The sequence below is a fragment of the Corvus kubaryi genome, unplaced genomic scaffold (genome assembly GCF_017639235.1).
Source record: "Corvus kubaryi isolate FWS band 111438036 unplaced genomic scaffold, C.kubaryi_AGA036_p1.0 split3-73, whole genome shotgun sequence".
Taxonomy (NCBI): Eukaryota; Metazoa; Chordata; class Aves; order Passeriformes; family Corvidae; genus Corvus; species Corvus kubaryi.
In genome coordinates, this window is record NW_024582091.1 from 43,479,322 (window position 1) to 43,496,108 (window position 16,787).

The 16,787-nt window shown below is 43.0% G+C and overlaps 1 protein-coding gene across 9 annotated transcripts in view; it reads left to right on the top strand.

Moving 5' to 3' along the window:
* NHSL1 (NHS like 1) overlaps positions 1–16,787 on the top strand; it is a 185,796-nt gene that overhangs the window by 67,097 nt on the left and 101,912 nt on the right. Inside the window, exon 1 of one of the 9 annotated variants that reach the window (XM_042017219.1) lies at positions 8,261–9,037. The exons of the other annotated variants lie outside the window; for them this stretch is intronic. Within the exon in view, the coding sequence (XP_041873153.1) occupies positions 8,833–9,037 (205 nt within the window). The 5' untranslated portion in view covers positions 8,261–8,832. Of the gene's footprint in view, positions 1–8,260; positions 9,038–16,787 lie in introns of those variants that run through there. 9 annotated transcript variants of the gene reach the window in all.

Here is a 16,787-nt window from a genome sequence, read left to right on the forward strand (position 1 = left end):
TAACAGTGCAATGTCTGGATGACTTCATTTAACAACGACTATCAAGGTGTGAATCTTTTTTGCCCTGATGAAACCACCTGAAATAATGATTGGTGGTTGGCATTGGCTGTGAGGAGGCAGTAAGTCTGCTTTCTAAACTCTCCTGCATGGGAGAAGTTGGTTTGGGGTGTTAGTATTGTGGGAGACATCCACTGGGCTCTCAACAGATTAGTATCTGATGAACAAACATTTTTTTACACCTGTAATTTCAATAGTATTCGACTTCTCTTTCACTTTCTACCTCTCCCACCCTGTATTCAGTGAGTGCCAGAAGATGAGCTTTCTTTAGATACATAAACAAGATGATGTGGTGCAAATTACAGAAGATTGCAAAGCCTTGATTTAGTTTCTCTGTGCTGTGATTTAAGAATTGATACTCTTGAGTTTTTAACTGTGACTAAGCAACTGTTTTGTTGAGGCTGATTATTTCACATGCCAGTGGTTAGGAGGTAGCATCAGATTATTCCTGCTGCTGGAGTGAATGTCCTTATTTATCCTGTCTTCTCTTCTACTGAGGATAACTTGGGCTTTAATTTTCCCTCCTGTTCTCACCTTGTTTTGGCAGCTGATGAATATGAACACTTTGTGTGTCTCAAATGTTTTATATAGGGGGGACCACAGGCTCTGCAGGACCTGTGACCCTGCATATTATTCTTTTGTATTCTCAGGGTTTTTTCCACCTAGAAACTTCTGTTGGTAGGGGAAAATATTAGTGTTTCAGATTTAAAAAAAAAAAAAAAAAAAAAAAAAGACGAAATCAAGGTTGATTTTAGACCTGTATATGGCAGACAGGGAAATTGCAGGAAGGGAGAAAATTTATCTTGTTGGTCACAGTTGGTGCTCCTGCTGAATATGTGGATGTGTATTATATAGAGTGAGCACATGCACAGGCACTCCATACAGAGAGAGTACGTACATGGGCCATATGTTCATTATTTTAGAAGTTTTGTTTTCTCTTGCATTTTCATCAAGCTTTTAACAGAGCTATTTTAATTGGGATTAAATATAACTATGTAGGACAGTAACTAAGACACAAATCCAGCGTTTTCCTTCTCACCCTCTGCGTGTCAGCAACATTTCTTGTGCTCGTCCTCCGCCTAGAAATGAGTTTCTTTTAACCTAGGGCCTGTTGTCAGGAAGAGAGGAGATTGCAGCATTCTTCCAGGCGTGGTGGGGCTGGGTTTCATTTACAAATTTTGTCCAGAGTTGCAACACAATCCCCTGTACTTAGCATGTGCCAGGCTAAGCTGGCGTGTAAACTTGGCAATAAACTGAAAAAGCAGTGCTGCAGTCCTATACCTGTGCACACATGCAAATGTGAGCCCTTTGTCTGTCTTCTGAAGTTCAGTATTTATGAATGGTTTACAGAAACAGCACATGCTTAGGTTGGCTAGAAGAGACTTATATACAGTTTCAGTAAGGTAAATAATTTTGCTGGTTTGGCTGTGAAATAATTTTGAAATGTGTTTTAAAGATACAGGATTCAAGACAAAAAGATGTACTCAAATAGCATTTGTATCTATAGGAAGCAATAGTTTCCTGTGGTTTATACATCAAACAGTGAGACCTGGTTATAACACTCACATGAACTGTGTTTTCAGTGTTTGAATGGTCAGGTCTGCCCAAGTGCCTCACAGTGTTATAAAGTTCCTTTTTAGCATTTTATTTTTGCAAATACCTAGTAAGGTTTATTAAATTGCATATTTTGTAATCCAAAGTGTATGTATATACAAACAGGAAAAGAGTAAAGAATATGAAAAATAAGGATTTCTGAGATGCTGTTGGTTCTTCTCTGCTTTTTCTTTAGACACTGTCTCCTTTCTTGTTCTTTGCGGTTCTCTTATCTACAAAAACATTTAGATTAGTGTGCTAATTAGTTTATGTTAACCAGCAGAGGGCTTCCACCTCAAAGCAAACAGCTTTATCCCTTCTGCAGTCTTGCTGGTATCCTCTTAATCAGAGAAGTGGGAAATAGACATTTATTCAGTTCTTAGGGTACTTCCCTGCTGGCAGAACGATCTTCAATTACATGTTAACTAATTTTTTATATAGTTTGTTTTTAACCGGCTTCCAGTTACTTTCAATACAGCCGTTAGCATTTCCACAGGAAATTTGGATGATTCTGTAGAAGTTTCTTGTGCTTCACTGAAGTCTCCTATTTCTAAATTTCTAATGTAACTGGTGTGTTGCAGTTTCTGTGCACAGTCAGGTATTAAAAGTGTTTTGAGCCCCTTCTTAGTATGAACACAGCATATGCTAAGTAAAGTAGTAGGAGAGACTGAACTGATCTTACAATTTAGATTAAAGCAGTGCAAGTTGAGTTTATAAACTCATACATTCATTGTAGAGTGTTCCAGAGCAAAGAGGAATACATGTGGATACAGGATATCACAAAAGCACGCAGCTTTTCGGGGGCGTTGGAGTCGCCCTGTGAGACACGGAGTGGTTTCATTCGGAGCCTCCCTTGTGCCAGCTGTACCGGCGGCTTGGAGCGGGTGGGTGCTGGTGGAGTAAGGGTCAGTGCAGTGTGGCAGAGTACCGAGGTGCTGAATGCCGCTGGAGCACCTCCCCAGTTTCTCTCCCAGACTCGGTGACTTCTCGTGTTGATCAGAGCTGCTGTTGATAACTTCTGGTGATTCAGTGAACAGATGAGTGCATGGGGAAAAAAAACCAGCAACCTTCTCTTCAGACAGAAAACTTACTCTGTCTGCAAAAATTCCATACTTAGATAGTTAATCTTCCCGGTCTATCAGCACTTGGGATGTGTTGGCTAACAGTTGTGAGCAGAGTACTTCCGTGGCCAAGCCTCAGCTTTGGAAGGGAGGTGACCCTATGGTTAGGGGATTTTAAAAACGATTTTGTGTTACGAAAGCAAGAGCCCCTCAACCCAGGAAAACGTGTGTAGGAATTGAGGCGGTGACTACAGTTAGTGGGAGCTTTTAGCAGAGCTGTCTTAATTAGTGAGTTGTCATGCCCGAATCAAAAACCACTAAAATTGTTAATTACGGTTCAAGCAGAGATAATAACAGCTTACTACAGGCAGACCGCCGTGTGTCACCGTAACTGTGTCGCTGCTGACGTCCCTGGCGAGGCCCGGCCCGCCTCGGGCGGTGGGAGCGCGGATCCCGGCTGGATCCCGGCTGCCACCTGCCGGCACGCGCTGCCCTCCTCCCACCCGGGCTCGGTCCCGGCCCGGCGGTCCTTGGGCTGCGCTGCTGGTCGGGAGGGTTGCCCGTGAAGTACCCAAATATTTGCACATTGCCCGAAGTCACCAAAGCCTCGTTACTCGTCCCCTTACACTGTACGACGGCATCAAACCTCACGAAGGAAAAAACTCGTCCGTGCGTGGGCAAGGCTGAAACTTAATGCAGTTCGAGCCCTTTCCTCCTCAGAATATCATAGAATCATTTAAGTTGGAAAGGAGCGCTAAGATCACTGAGTCCAACTGTTAGCCCAGCACTGCCAAGTCCACCACTGAACCATGTCCCCAAGTGTCACACCTACAGGTCTTTTAAATACTGTAAGGGTATCCATCATACTCCCACCTAGCAAAGCTCAGTACTTGAAACTGCTCCCGCCATCAGTAATTGCTCTACTCCTTGCATACTTGCAAGCACATTTTCTATGAAATTTGGGCTTTGCATTAGTTCTGGAATTATGTTGATGAAGAAACCCAAAAGCTTGTGAATGTATTTGTATATGGTTGAAGCAGGTAGGTGTCTCTAGGCGCAGTTAACTTGACTGCTCTTTTGGCATCAAACTATTTTAGAGATAAACAGTATTTTTTTCCTGGGCACTTCTGGTGTTGGTTCTGCCCCTCTTACAAATATCTTTTTGGCTAACAACCAGATTGTACTGTTTGTGTTCCTTGCTAGATTTCTGTCTCTCAGTAAGAGCTGTCATTATCCCTACATACAGCTGGTGTTGAAGGGAGAACCAGCTCCAGGTTAGCCTAGCACTCTAATAGAAACTGTATCCCTGTTTTTACAAAATCTCCTTATCAAAGCAAGCGCAGCTGTTGAATCAGAGAAAATATCGCCCTGATGCAGTGAATCCTTCTGGGGCACAGAAGCTGAAAGGAGGAACAGAGAATGGTGGCAGATGCATCATAGAGACCTGTCCAAAAGCTAGTTTGTCCTCTGCAGGATTAAAATAGTTGTCTCCAGTGTGATTTTTTTTTTTTTTTTTTTCCCTTGTGGACCTAATAAAGTTGGAAATGTGGATGGGATGCTTGGAAGCAGTCTTACAGTATAAAACTCCCTCCTCTTTTAGTTTTGGTATGATGTATTTTTAAGCTGAAAAAATCCCAAGACCAAAAGGGTAAAATGGGTAGCAAAACAAGAAAGGAAGTTCTTCTTTGTAATTAGGGCATTCAAAGGCTCTGTAAGGGTTGTGATAGAAACAATTAATAGGCACTGCTTTTGTGTGAGACAGGGCCTACTTAAGTAGGTCGTGAGGCTGGTAGCCAGGAGACCTACTTTCTTTTCTTAGCTTTGCTGCTTATCCTTTCTGTGATCTTGGGCAAGTAACTTCATTTTTGATCCTTTTCTTTCTTTACTATTTTTTTCCCCTCACAGATTCATTCACACTGAGAGGGAAAGAGTTTCTCGCTTATGTGCCCTGCACATAAAAAGGGACACAGCCTTAACTGGAACTTTGAGGCCCTCTTATACCAAAATGGTCTCCACGGCTGTTTTGCTGTAAATAATCATGCCGGAATATGGATTACTTTGTGAGTTTGCTATGTGAGCACTTCATAGGGTACCTCTAAAAGAACAGGCACAGTGTAGATAAAGACCTCTGATGGAGGTCATGTTGACAAGGTTTCAAAACTGACTGAAATTCCCACACATCTGCCTGGGAGATAATGAGCACACTGGGCAGGTGACCGTATGCAGCTGATCTGGTATTGTTAGGGCAGTTTCTGGGATGGAGGGGTTCTCAGGGCTGCTGGAGCACCCCTCTCCTTCTGCGAGCTGCAGCAAGAGCTTTGTAAGGATGGGATGAGACTGCAGGGAAGGTGTTTTCAATGGGCTTTTGCCCGTGTTTAATCCAAGTGGCTTTATGACTGGGCTGAAGATGAGTTGTTACCACTTGAAGGAAAACACCCAGGAAGCCTGAGAGGGAGGTGTCCTCTCAGCTGTTGGAGCACGAGCTGTCCCAGGAAGCTGTAATTGTGATCATCCATGCTACTGTCTCCTTGAGTCATAAGAAATGATAGACTAGGAAATGTAGGAATTAAATTAACATGTGAGTTGTGCCAAAAGCCACAGCCCAACCAAAACCGGAGCATGTCTGTGGCGTTTTGGGGTTTTTGTCTCTCTGCTTTGTTGATTTTTTACACTGACCCGAAACCTTTCCTATGAAACATTTTTTGCTGTTTTTTCTGGCCTTAGGAGAACACAGTGGCTGTGAACCATGTGCGTGTATTTGCTTTACAACTTTTAGAGAATTCTTAGACAATCAGGTTGTGATAGATGGTAAAAATCCTGATGGTATGTGAGACTACACACACACATTTGCTCTCATTCACCTCTAAAAATAAATAAAAAAGGGCAGGGGAAGGAACCAGTTTAGATTTCTACTTCAAGCCGTGTGTTTCTTCTTCTGTGATTCCTTCATGTTTTTTACTGGGATGGATTTGTATTTTTAAAAACGTAGCAAAAATAATGCCTTAATCTTTATATACATAACCTGGAAAATATGAAGCCTATATACTTGTATGACATCTTCATAAGGGAGAAAATAGCCAGGTTGGAAAATTAGCTGAGTTTATTAGAAGTGTACCTTGTTTCTTTTAAATGGCTTTGTAGAGTGTTTTACATAATTAAATGTAAGCCTCTGCAGTGTTTCAGATGCTAAAATTTCCAGCTCCTTGGCCTTGCATTTGGCTACTGATTAAAGAATGGTTTAACCTGCAACAGCTACTCAACATGTATTGTTTTTCAAATGGTAATTGCTGTTTTCTCTTCATCTTGGGAAATTTACTGTAGATCCACATGCACAACGACTATATTGATACTAAGCTTGTCACCTAGAAATAAGCATTCTGTGGTAACAAGAGTGTTCCAGTGGATAGCAATGGATCTTTTCCTGCAATGAAACGGAATGATACTAAACTCTGAGCAAAGCATTGCACTACTCTGTTTACAGTAACAATGAAAGTGTTATGGTCAGTCACGGTGCTTTTGCCCTTGCATCACCAAGTTGTGACTCAGCACCGTGTTAAAAAGGCAGAGGTACAGACAGGTCAGGAAAATTCCTGCAATCAAATTGCTGCCTAGACTCTGGACAGGTCTTTGGGATTTACCCTGGCATTTTGGGTTAACCTGAAAGGGTTTCCTTCTTGTTGGTTCCTCTGATCTTCTGTTTCTAAGTAGTACAGTGGAGAGGAGATGACTACTATTCTGCTGTTCCTACCAGGGTTTTTATACATCTGGCTCTGTATAATTTAGCCAGTAATAGCTGTGGTAGTTTACAGTTCTCTGTACTTTTCAGTACTGGCAATTCCAAATGTTTGCTCTTTGTCAATAGAAATAAATTGACTTTAAGCATGGTCTTTGATTCTTTAATTTTTATATTAAATCCTGACAATTGGTACATAAGCCGCCCCAAAATTGTTATTTCAGTGTTTGGATATCTAGGGATACCTCACTCCACATTCTCAAGTCTTGCACGCAAAAGGTCCAAGGAAGAAAATCAAAACAATCCTACTAACCCTGCACAGGTCTCTTGTCTCATCAGGAATGGGGAGTGGTGTCTGTTAACAAAGACAAAACCCTCCAACCTAGAAAGACTTGATGACATAGTGAGAAACGCGAGTGTTAGCAGTGTGTTAGCTCCTACTCGCACTCACTTAGCACACACTCGCACTCACTCGCACACACTTAGCACTCCTGCACCCCCCTCCCTCCATGACCCTACTGCAGCACCACTGACTTTGGGACGTGGTGGGAGACCTGTGTATGTACATATGCATTACCTCGTGGAGTGAGGTCAATTTAAATGCAGCCTATTAAATTATTTACAGAAGACAGTTGGCCAACCCATTGTGCTGTGTTAGTGGGAGCCAAAGGTCACTTTGGTGTGCCTGGTTGATTCATAGAGTAATCTGATACAGTACTTAGCTTTTTGCCTCCCAGTCAGTGGGTTAAACCTTATCCTCTTATTATGAGTCAGAGAGCCATAAGTTTCAGAAAAAGCCAGAGCCTTTGTTTTTAATGGTTTTGAAGAGGCTGTGCAGCACAATCCAGAGGGCTGCGATAGCATCTGCCGGGGGGTTGGGGCGTGTTCTGCAATAGTGTAAATCTGACGGCCAGCTTGGGAGCCGGAACACTGCACCCTTGTTTTCTTACGCTCCTTGTCCTTTTGATAACATCATCTGCAGCCGTTAGGATGTTCAGACATTAATGTTTGTTCTTCAGATAAAGGGCATGTTTTTGTGTTCTTTTTCTTTTTTTTTCCCCCCTGGATTCCTCGCTACCACCATCTCCTTGGGGATTCACTGAGCTGATTTTACTGTCTATCTCCCACATTCAAGTCTATTTTTTTCTGCAAGATAGAAGCTCTGGGGTTTTTTTGTTAACTTTTGTCTTGGCGACCACTTCCAGCAAAACGCATGGGTATTGGGGTGCCTTGGTATAATCAACTCCTCTCTGCTTTAAAATGCTCCCTTTGCCTCTCCACCTTGCAGGTTTATTCCCTTCAGCGAGCGGCATTGGTACTGGCATGCAGGGCAAGCACTGCAGCTTTCAGTAGTGCCTGACTTCTTAAAACTTTCACACTGTGGAGTTCTTTTCCTAGCTGCTAGTTTAAAGAGAAGGCAGCAGAACGTAAGAGAGCTGGGAGCAAAACCTGTTTTATGAGCTGTAGTGATCCCAGTGAGAGTCTGATCACTAAATATCTGCTCAGATTTTGTTTGTCTCTACACTTTTATTTAGTGTCTTTGTACCACCAGTTACGGGGGCACTAATGTTTTCAGCACACTGTTCAGGATGCTTTTGGTGTGGACAAGCTCTAGGATTTTATTTTCCCCCTCTCCAAGCCTGCAGAGGTGCGGCAAGTGCTTTCCTATTTCTGCACGCAGAGTTCAGAAGTTTGTGCTGCCACTGAGCTGGCTGAGGAAAGGAGGAGTTTTGCTTTTAGGAGAGCGAGCCTATCATATTTCACTCTAATCCTAAGCGATAGCCACGCAGTCGGTTTTATTGTTAGGCAAGCCGTCCTGGAGCTCCTTCACCAGGCTTTTCTCTAAGGGAGAGCAGGGAAGCCTGAGAATGAGGAGGCAGAAGTGTGGTCGCTTTATTGTCCCTCATGAGCTGTGCCATGCCAGGGCGTGATCTCTGCCTGCTCTTCCCTCCTCGTGGGCTGTTTTTGATGAGCCAGAAGAGGATTGAATTGCATGCCCGTTCCTGGGGAGCGATGCCGGGGAGAAGAGCGGAGCTACAGTTTTTGCTGTTGAGTGGAGAATGGGGAAAACACTTGCCTCAGTGCTGTACTCTGCTCAGCCCTTACATGCTCCGCTGAGCTGCTGCAAGGTGCTACTTTCTGCTGCTTTTCTGCTCTTTGTTTTCTTTGGCAGCTCCCTAAGTGCTGTATCAAAGCAGCTTCAGAGGAGCTGCGCTGGCACAGCCACCTACCTCCATGCTGGTGCTGGTTTAAAGGCAGCGAGAAGAAACCTGGACTGAAGTTGGATTGAGTTTGTTTAGTCTCCCACGAAAACCGCTGAGAAAGGGGACAGGAACAATTTCAGAGAGGTCTGTTTGGAGCTGATGCCAGTGGCTGGCTTGAAAGAAAATGAAAAAGGAGTGTGTTTCGAGATCTTTCAAACTCAAACAAAACCCAGGCTCCCTCTCGCGTGCTGTCAGCTGGATAAATTTCTCCTCCTTGTCAAGGCAGACAAAGAGATTGTTTCGCAGCGATGGGGAACTCTCCTCCATGTGCGTGCAGCAGGTAGATGAGGATGACGAGAACTGGACCTACAGGAGCCAGCAGAGAAAAGGTGACTTGCTTTCTCTTTAACCCTTGTGACTGCTGCTGAAGTGTCAGCCCTGCTCCATGCTGCTCCGTCCAGCTGCTCGGGTCCCACCGGGAGCTGCAGGTGGGGTAGGAGGAGGAAGGCAGCACAAAAACCGAGGTGCAGCACTGCCTTGCCAAGTTTTTGGGGGGTTAAAACTGTGAAAGCTTATAGTTATCAACAGGAAAATCCTTTAATTCCCTATCTGGGTACTGATTGTGTAGGGCATAGGTAAGTTTTGTTTATGCTTCTTGTAGGCAGTAGTCACTGGTGGCAGAGCCTTTGGGCAGGTGCTGCAAGAATCTCTCTTCAAAATGTGGAACCCAAAGCTATTTAAGACTCCACTTCTAAATGACTGGGTGGCTTTTCTTGGATGACTGCCTCATGGTCCTGCTGGGAAAAATTTAAGTGTATTTTGTTTTATGAGGGCAGATTGAGAAGAGGTCCCAGATGCAAAATAAAAGAGATGATGAGAAAGTGATGGGAATTGCTCCACAGAGAGGAAGGACATCTAGGATACGAGATAAGCCACTCTGAATGAACCCTTGAAATGTTCAAACCTGGAGTATATTTTATATGAGACCTTTAAAAAGTACGTTTATTTTTTGTGTTCTGTTTTTGAATGAAGTTTGTCAGGTCACTAAATAACCGATTACCTCCTATTTGCCATAAATCAAAACAAATGTCAGAAATTTGCTTGTGCGAGTTGGTGAGGTACAGTTACCAGTAGCTGGCTGGCAGGCAGTGGGGTGTGCATGCACGGGAGGTTAAAAATATTCCGTAAAGTGAGTGATTTGGTTGTAATTTCTCTAGTGCTGCCAGAGCAGTAGTTTGTTAATAGGAAGTGTAAGGTTGACTCAGTTTTGCTGTAAGGTCACTTTTGTAAGAGCAGGCAGACTCTCCAAGGGCATTTGATCTTCAAAGGGCCTTTTATTTCTTTTCATTTCTGGGAGCAGTTAATAGCTACTTGACCAGAATTTCACTTCCGTGTCAGAACAGATTGTGGCTTTGGTAAATTGTTTGTATGCAGGAACACAAACACAGGATGTATATGCTTGTGCTTTGCTCCCTGCACGCTAGGACACAACTTTAATCTGTGCTTTGAAGATTGTTTTTTAACCTACTTTGCTGTTGAAAATCTTCTAAAAAGGGAGTTTGCATTTGCAACCAGTAGTTTTTACTTTGGACTGTTGGTATATTGATATTGTACAGTGATGCTGGATATGCTTCTAACACCTGTGGGATCCTGCATGGATCAGAAGAACCATTGAGCCCTGCTGCTGGATTCTATATAACTTCCCATAGAGTTTCTCGTGCTGCCTTTCTTAGCCCGTGCTCACGCCACAAGGCAGAGATGGGAAAGGAAGCTTTACTGGTGGATTAATGGTGTATTAATTTTTCTGAGTGATTTACATAAAGAACCCATTGTACAGGCTGAAGGGGGAGGGCAGAATTCCTCCCATAATTGGGCAGCAAGCTATGAAAGCCTCCCTGCCTGCCCATAGAGGAGATGACAATATGTCATTTTTGAAGGGAAGGTGGAGGGAGGTGTAGATTATGCAGGGCTTATTTCCTCTTTGCAGGGAACAATTTGACTCAACTTGTAAAATCTGCCTGGATCATAAATCTAACCACATATCTGTGTGACCAGGATCCTCTTCTGGACTAACAGGGATTGCCAGGGCAGAAGGGAGTGGGGGGTTATATACTGGAGCAGGAGAAACTCGTCACGGCTGCAGGTGTTATACCCTGGGCTGTGAATCAGGCTTGCACGGTGTTGGAAGAGTTTGAGTATCCATACCTGGCAGAGTGGTTGTCTTGGGTTTGTGTTCAAAGGCAAAACGTGTGTGATAAATGGCCACTTGTGTTCTCGAATTAATTTGCTCCACTGCTCTGTTGCATTACTGCTTGCCAACCTTTGTAAAACTGAGGGCTCAAAACAACAGTATTGTCTTTGGTGCTCAAATTAACCACATCACTAAATTAACACAAACTAGAAAGAAATGAGAGGCACAGCAGACTGGCAGGATAGCAAGTGTTACAGACAAAACCACACTGTTTTAAGCTAGATGAAATTTTAATAGTTTTTCGGCTGTCAGAATAGTTTTCCCTCCAGTTCTTCCTCAGGTAATCACTAGCTGCTCTTCTCCTAACTGTACGTGTAAAGGCAGCAGTGTTAATAACAGAAGCTGGAAATTAAGGAATTATTGTTCTTTCTGAGCTGTTTCTCTTCCTGTCTTTTTAAACGTCTTCTTTTGCCGCTCCATTGCTCCTCCAGGCTCAGATTGCATTCCCACGAGGCTGCTGGGTGACAGGCACAAGGCAGCATGTGTTGCGTGGTATTTCACCAGCAAAGTGGCTAATCTGCCTTGGCTGCAAACCGGAGCTTGCACATAGTAGCGAGCACAGAGATTGGTTGGATTTCTCAGTTTGAAATGAGCAAGAGGAACAAAAGTAAACGGTAGCTGTGAACCTGGGGCACACCCCGGTGCCCTACGTGGCTGAGCCCTGCCTGTCCCTGTGGGGCTGCTGCTTCGTTCTTCTTTTTAAAATGTACACTGATGCAGAGTGTTTTGGAACGGGTAGCAGCAATCAGACTTCACATTTGATAAAGCTGTTAGTAGAAGAGATGGTGAGAGTTGACAGTAAAATAAAGGTTTGTTGTTTGAAACATTTCTTGCTCAGCCCTCTTCCTCCTCAGAAGTCAGCTGGAGGCCCTTTGAAATGAGGGCACACTGTAACTCTCACGTTTCTTCTTCTTTAATCAGCATTTTTAATTCAGATGTTTTAACTTTGTGGGATAGCATGTATTTTCAGACTGAAGCTCAGAGCATTTTTTTCCTTTAAAGTCCACTTTATTGGAAAATGACTGAGAGAGGTATCCTTTGAAACAAAGGAGCTTGGGTGTGTTGCAGAGGGTTTCTGATGGGTGGAAGAATGGGACAGTCGTTTGTGTTTTGCCTGTGCTGTTTAGCACGAGTATGACACAGCAGGTAACTTTGAATAGAGATATAACACACGAGTTAGTTCATGGCCCAGGCTTCACTGTATTTACTTTAATTTTACAGAAAAGGAAATGAGTCGCATGGCAGCCCCAGAACATCTTAACTGAGCTTTTCTGGCCAGGTGCTGGAGAAGCACAACTAGCAGTCAGGTCTGGCCACAGGTGGCAATGTATCAGAAGGAGCTGTTACCCAGCGAGCTTTTCCCTGCTCTCCCCCCAGCTCCTGTCCCTGTTTATTGCTCTAATGTTTTACGCACTCCCTCCATTTCACTTGGTTGCTTTCCAGTCTTTCTGAATCACTCAAGTTAAAAGTCTTGGCTGCTTTTTACTGCAGGTTATATTACCTGGGAAACTTACTTAGAGTCATTAGTCAGAGAAACCTTGTTTCTCAGGTAACTACTGGGTTTCAAGGACTGATCAAACTCAGTTCAGAAGGTGGCAGCCACTGGCTTTCTGCTGTTTGCTTTAATACCAAAGTGTGTGAAATGCCCAATTTTTTTTTCTTCCTTGCAAAACCAGTCTAAATGTGAAAATTTGCTTTAATGCTAAAAGTAATTTAAATTCATAAATAACTACTTGTGGGCTGAGCCTTTTGTGTCCTTGCAGTGTGTCTGATGGAAGCAATCCTGACATCCTGATGACAACTCTGACCAAAGCTGTCAGTTAACTTCCTAATTGCTTATCGTTGTCTGAGAGCATCACACTTACCAGGGGGTCAGATTTCCATAAACTGAACAATTACTGAATTGTCACAGTAGCAGTATCGGTGCTGCTTTATTATGTCAGTAAAAAAGATGTTCTTTAGTTATGCCTGTATTACCTGTGCTTGGTTTAAATGTGCATCATGAAAGTTTAATACTATCAGATGATTTTTTCTTCACATTCCAGAGGCAGACTTGGGACTCAAGAGCTTTTGGTCTTTGCAGCTTGTATTTTCAGTGTTTCCTGTAGAAACTCAGGGTAGGGATAGGCAACTCTGATCTTACCTGACTGCAGCACCACAGCCATCACATCATTCTTTAGTCCAAATAATTTTTAAATTCTAGGTTTTTAAGTAGTGAATACAGTTTACAAGGGAGTTTTTAGTAATGAGATGTAAGAGTACCAAGACCTATTAAGTTCCTGTAAGCAAGATTACCAAATCCAGACTTCTTGTTGCTATTCCAATGTAAAATCATTATATTGGGCTTTTTCTCCTGTATGTTTTTGCACAAGATCTTGTGTTCAAAGGGGGAAAAAGTCATGTCAGTTACTACATAGATAAAGGCCCATAAACCCAAAGGGAGCTGTTAGCATTTGTAGCAGCCATAACATGTGATGGATTATAGTGTAGGGGCATGTGTGTCTGTAAAAACGATTCTTGAAGCTTTGGGCAAGTCCATAAATAATCATTTATGGAAACCTCAAAAAGCATTTGTGTAAGAGACTGGAATAAGTCCAAACCAAATATATGCTTTATATACCTTTTTGTGAAAGACTTCTTTTTTTTGTTTGGGTTGTGTTGTTTGTTTGTTTTTGTTTTGTATGTTTTCTGGGGGAATTTTTTGGTTTTTTTAAAAAGAAATTGATGTTTATTTAGTATATATAAGCACACATATGCAAATCTGAATGTTTGAAAGGAAAAAAATGAGAGATTCAATACAAAAGCCAACTTTGTGTCTTGTCGTACCATTTACATGTTGTAGGTTCTGTGTGCAAAGATAAAACCGGATATAGTTCTGTGCATTTGTAACAATTGGTCAAGTTTATATCAAATTTTTGTGGTTGGACTGTTGGATGTTGTGCTTTTATGGAAGCACAGCCGGGAGCAGAGGTACTACTTCAAATACTGACGTATGTGCTATTTGTCTTAGTATATTTGTATCATGGCACAGCAGAGGGTTCTGTGAAACTTTTGTGATATACAGTGGCAATCCAAAGTTTTCACGCTGGTAAAACAGCTGGGGACAGTCACAAGTCTTGCATTTAACTATAACTTGAAGCAGCAACTTTTGCATGCTTGTACATAAAGACAAATTTAATCAAAACTTTGCTGTCTTTCCCATGTCTTCTGGCAAATATTGCCACAGATGGGAATTTGAAAGTGGGTTTGCTAAGCAAAAATTTGTAAGCTACAGAAACAAGTTTAAGTAAGAAATGTTGGTATCACAGAGTATCTGTGTTGGTATCACAGAACCATTTGGTTAGACCTACATCTCTACTTTTGCTTTATCAAAAAAACAGGGATCCAGCCATCAGGGTTATTTATTCTATTAAAACCTCGCCAAATTCCAAGTCTTTGCTATTTTGAAAGTGCAAATATCTAGTACTTTAAAAATAATAAAATTTGTTATCTGATCAGTGTTCCAGGTTGTAGTGGTTTGGTCCAAAATACTCATTACTGTTTATCTGCTGTGACATAAGAATTAGGAGAAATGCAAAACAGGCACCAAACTTGAAAGAATATAAAGAAGTTTATTAACAGACCTAAAAGAAGAAAAAAAATTATACCACCTTCAGAACTCTCCTCCTCCCCCCACCTTCCTCTCGTCTCCCACTGACAATGTGAAAAGACAACCCTTAAGATGTTCAGTCTGTTTACCACTTCCATAATAACCTCGTTCAGTCCATTTAGAGAGAGAAGTCTCTTCTTGCTCATGCTATGAAAACAGTATCACAACGAGACAGCCGCCCACTTCCAAATATTGTTCAGTCCATTTAGGAAGAGGAGTCTCTCTGCCTGCGTGTGAGTCCTTTCCCCCGACTTGCAGCTTTTCCCGCAACTGCTTTCGAGGGTCCACTCTTGAAGATTTTTGGGGTACAATTTTAAGGTTGAGCCGTTCAGAAACAAAAACAGAGGCCCTTCTCCTTCCCTGGGAGCAAAGGGTCTTCATCATCTTCATCTTTAGGACTATCTCTGGGAGCATCTCTAGGGACTGAGGTTTTCTCCTTTCCCGTTTGGAGCAAAAGTCCTCATCGTTTCCATCTCTCCCTGTCCAAACTTCTCATGAAATTACAGCTGCGTCAGCATCTGCCTATCTCAGCGCAGGTGCTTTTGCTTACGAGTTGAACACTCCACCCCCCATATCTTCATGAAATTGCAACAGGATACTCTGATATATCATAGCTTCACAACAGACTTTCAGCTTTAAGCATCTCCTCTCTCTTCCCTCAGGGTTTCAGCACTTCACAGCAATAAAAAGGGTTAATCTCACCTCGGCCTTGCAGCTTTACAGCTGGAATGTTGAATTTTTCTTATCGCAGTGGAGAGGGGGGAGAGCCGAGCCTCTCCGGCTGCCCACGGCAAGGCAGTGGGGGGGGTTCCATGGCTGGAACAGGTCCATGGCTTCAGGATGGCCGTGGCCTGGCCTGGCCTGGCCCAAGCAGGGCCTGGCCGGGCCCGCTGGCCCCCACACGGGGCCTGCAGCCACCTGTCCCAGCGCCGGAAATGAGAGAGAGCTTGGGGGGGGAGTTTGCCTATTCTTAAATGTGGATCACAGAGGTGATCACAACTTTAAGTGGCTTAGAGAATTGTCCGTATTCAAACTGGCCAGCTGATAGGTTCTGTCAGTTCCCAGAGGAAACTGTAAGCACCCCTTAGCAAGGACGTCCCTTCCGGGACTATGCTTGCTAACCTATGACACAGGTAAAAATAGAAATTCAAAAAAAATTTCTATAATCTTACAAATTTACTGCAGTTCTCCCTTTTTTCCCAGTTGCTATCCCAGCATGTCCGTGCCTCTCCAGGAAGCAGTGACTAGAGAACATCAGTCTGTCCTAAAGGACATTTCCCAGTAGATTTTTTTTATGAAGAGTTGTGGCTGGTTTCACTGCCTACTCCAAGAGCCATAACTAATGTAAGTTTACTGTGTTGAAGAGTCTAAATCTCTCAGGGGATTGTGGAATGTTTTTTGTTAGGATGGAGGAGCTGAAGGGAAGAACAGGCTTGTGTGGTGTTGCTGAATCCGTGTATGAGAGCTGCTGTCTCAGAAATGTGCTTTTCTTAGGCAGATGGGAAGTTAACCCCTGGTGTTTGAGAACTCCGAGGGCAGATCCCGGTTCCTTCTGGGCAGCTCTGTGCTGCTGTGAAGTGAGAGCCTGACTGCCTTCAGTAGGACACCTTGAATTTCAAGTACAGAGTAGCTCCAGCCAAAGTTCTCTTGGCTGGTCGCACTGTAGAAGACCAAAGTGTTGGGAAATGCAAACAAATGGAGTAGCACCTGACTTAAGCGTGTGTTTCCAAAGTGACAAGGACACTGCAACCCAATTGGTCCTGCAGTTTCCGTGCTGTTTGGATTAGCAGGGTAACTGGTGCAGCGCTCCTTTGCTTGCTTCTTTGCAGCCATGAAGGAACACACGAGGTGCTGTGGTTTTCCTTCTGAGAGTGTATTGTTTTGAAAGGTTTCCAGTTTTATTTCATGATACATAAACTTCTCTATACTTCTATACACTTTATGTACTTTTTCTTGTTCCCAGGCTAGTGTCTGATGTCCAGCTTATCCTTAGGCTGAAAACTTGGGGCGAATGTTTCCCCCTCACTAGGGCTCAAAACTGATGTCTCCTGACCTTCACGTTTTACTCTTAAGTAGCTATATTTTATAAAGCAGACTGGTTGTTTTCCTGTGATTGGATGCACTGTTAGAGCTGAAACAGCGTGCTGTATGTGCTTTCCTGTGCACTGCTCATCAAGTAATAGAGTACACGAAAAATTCTGTTTCTATGCAGTTCTTAGCCAACTGCTTCATGAATTAT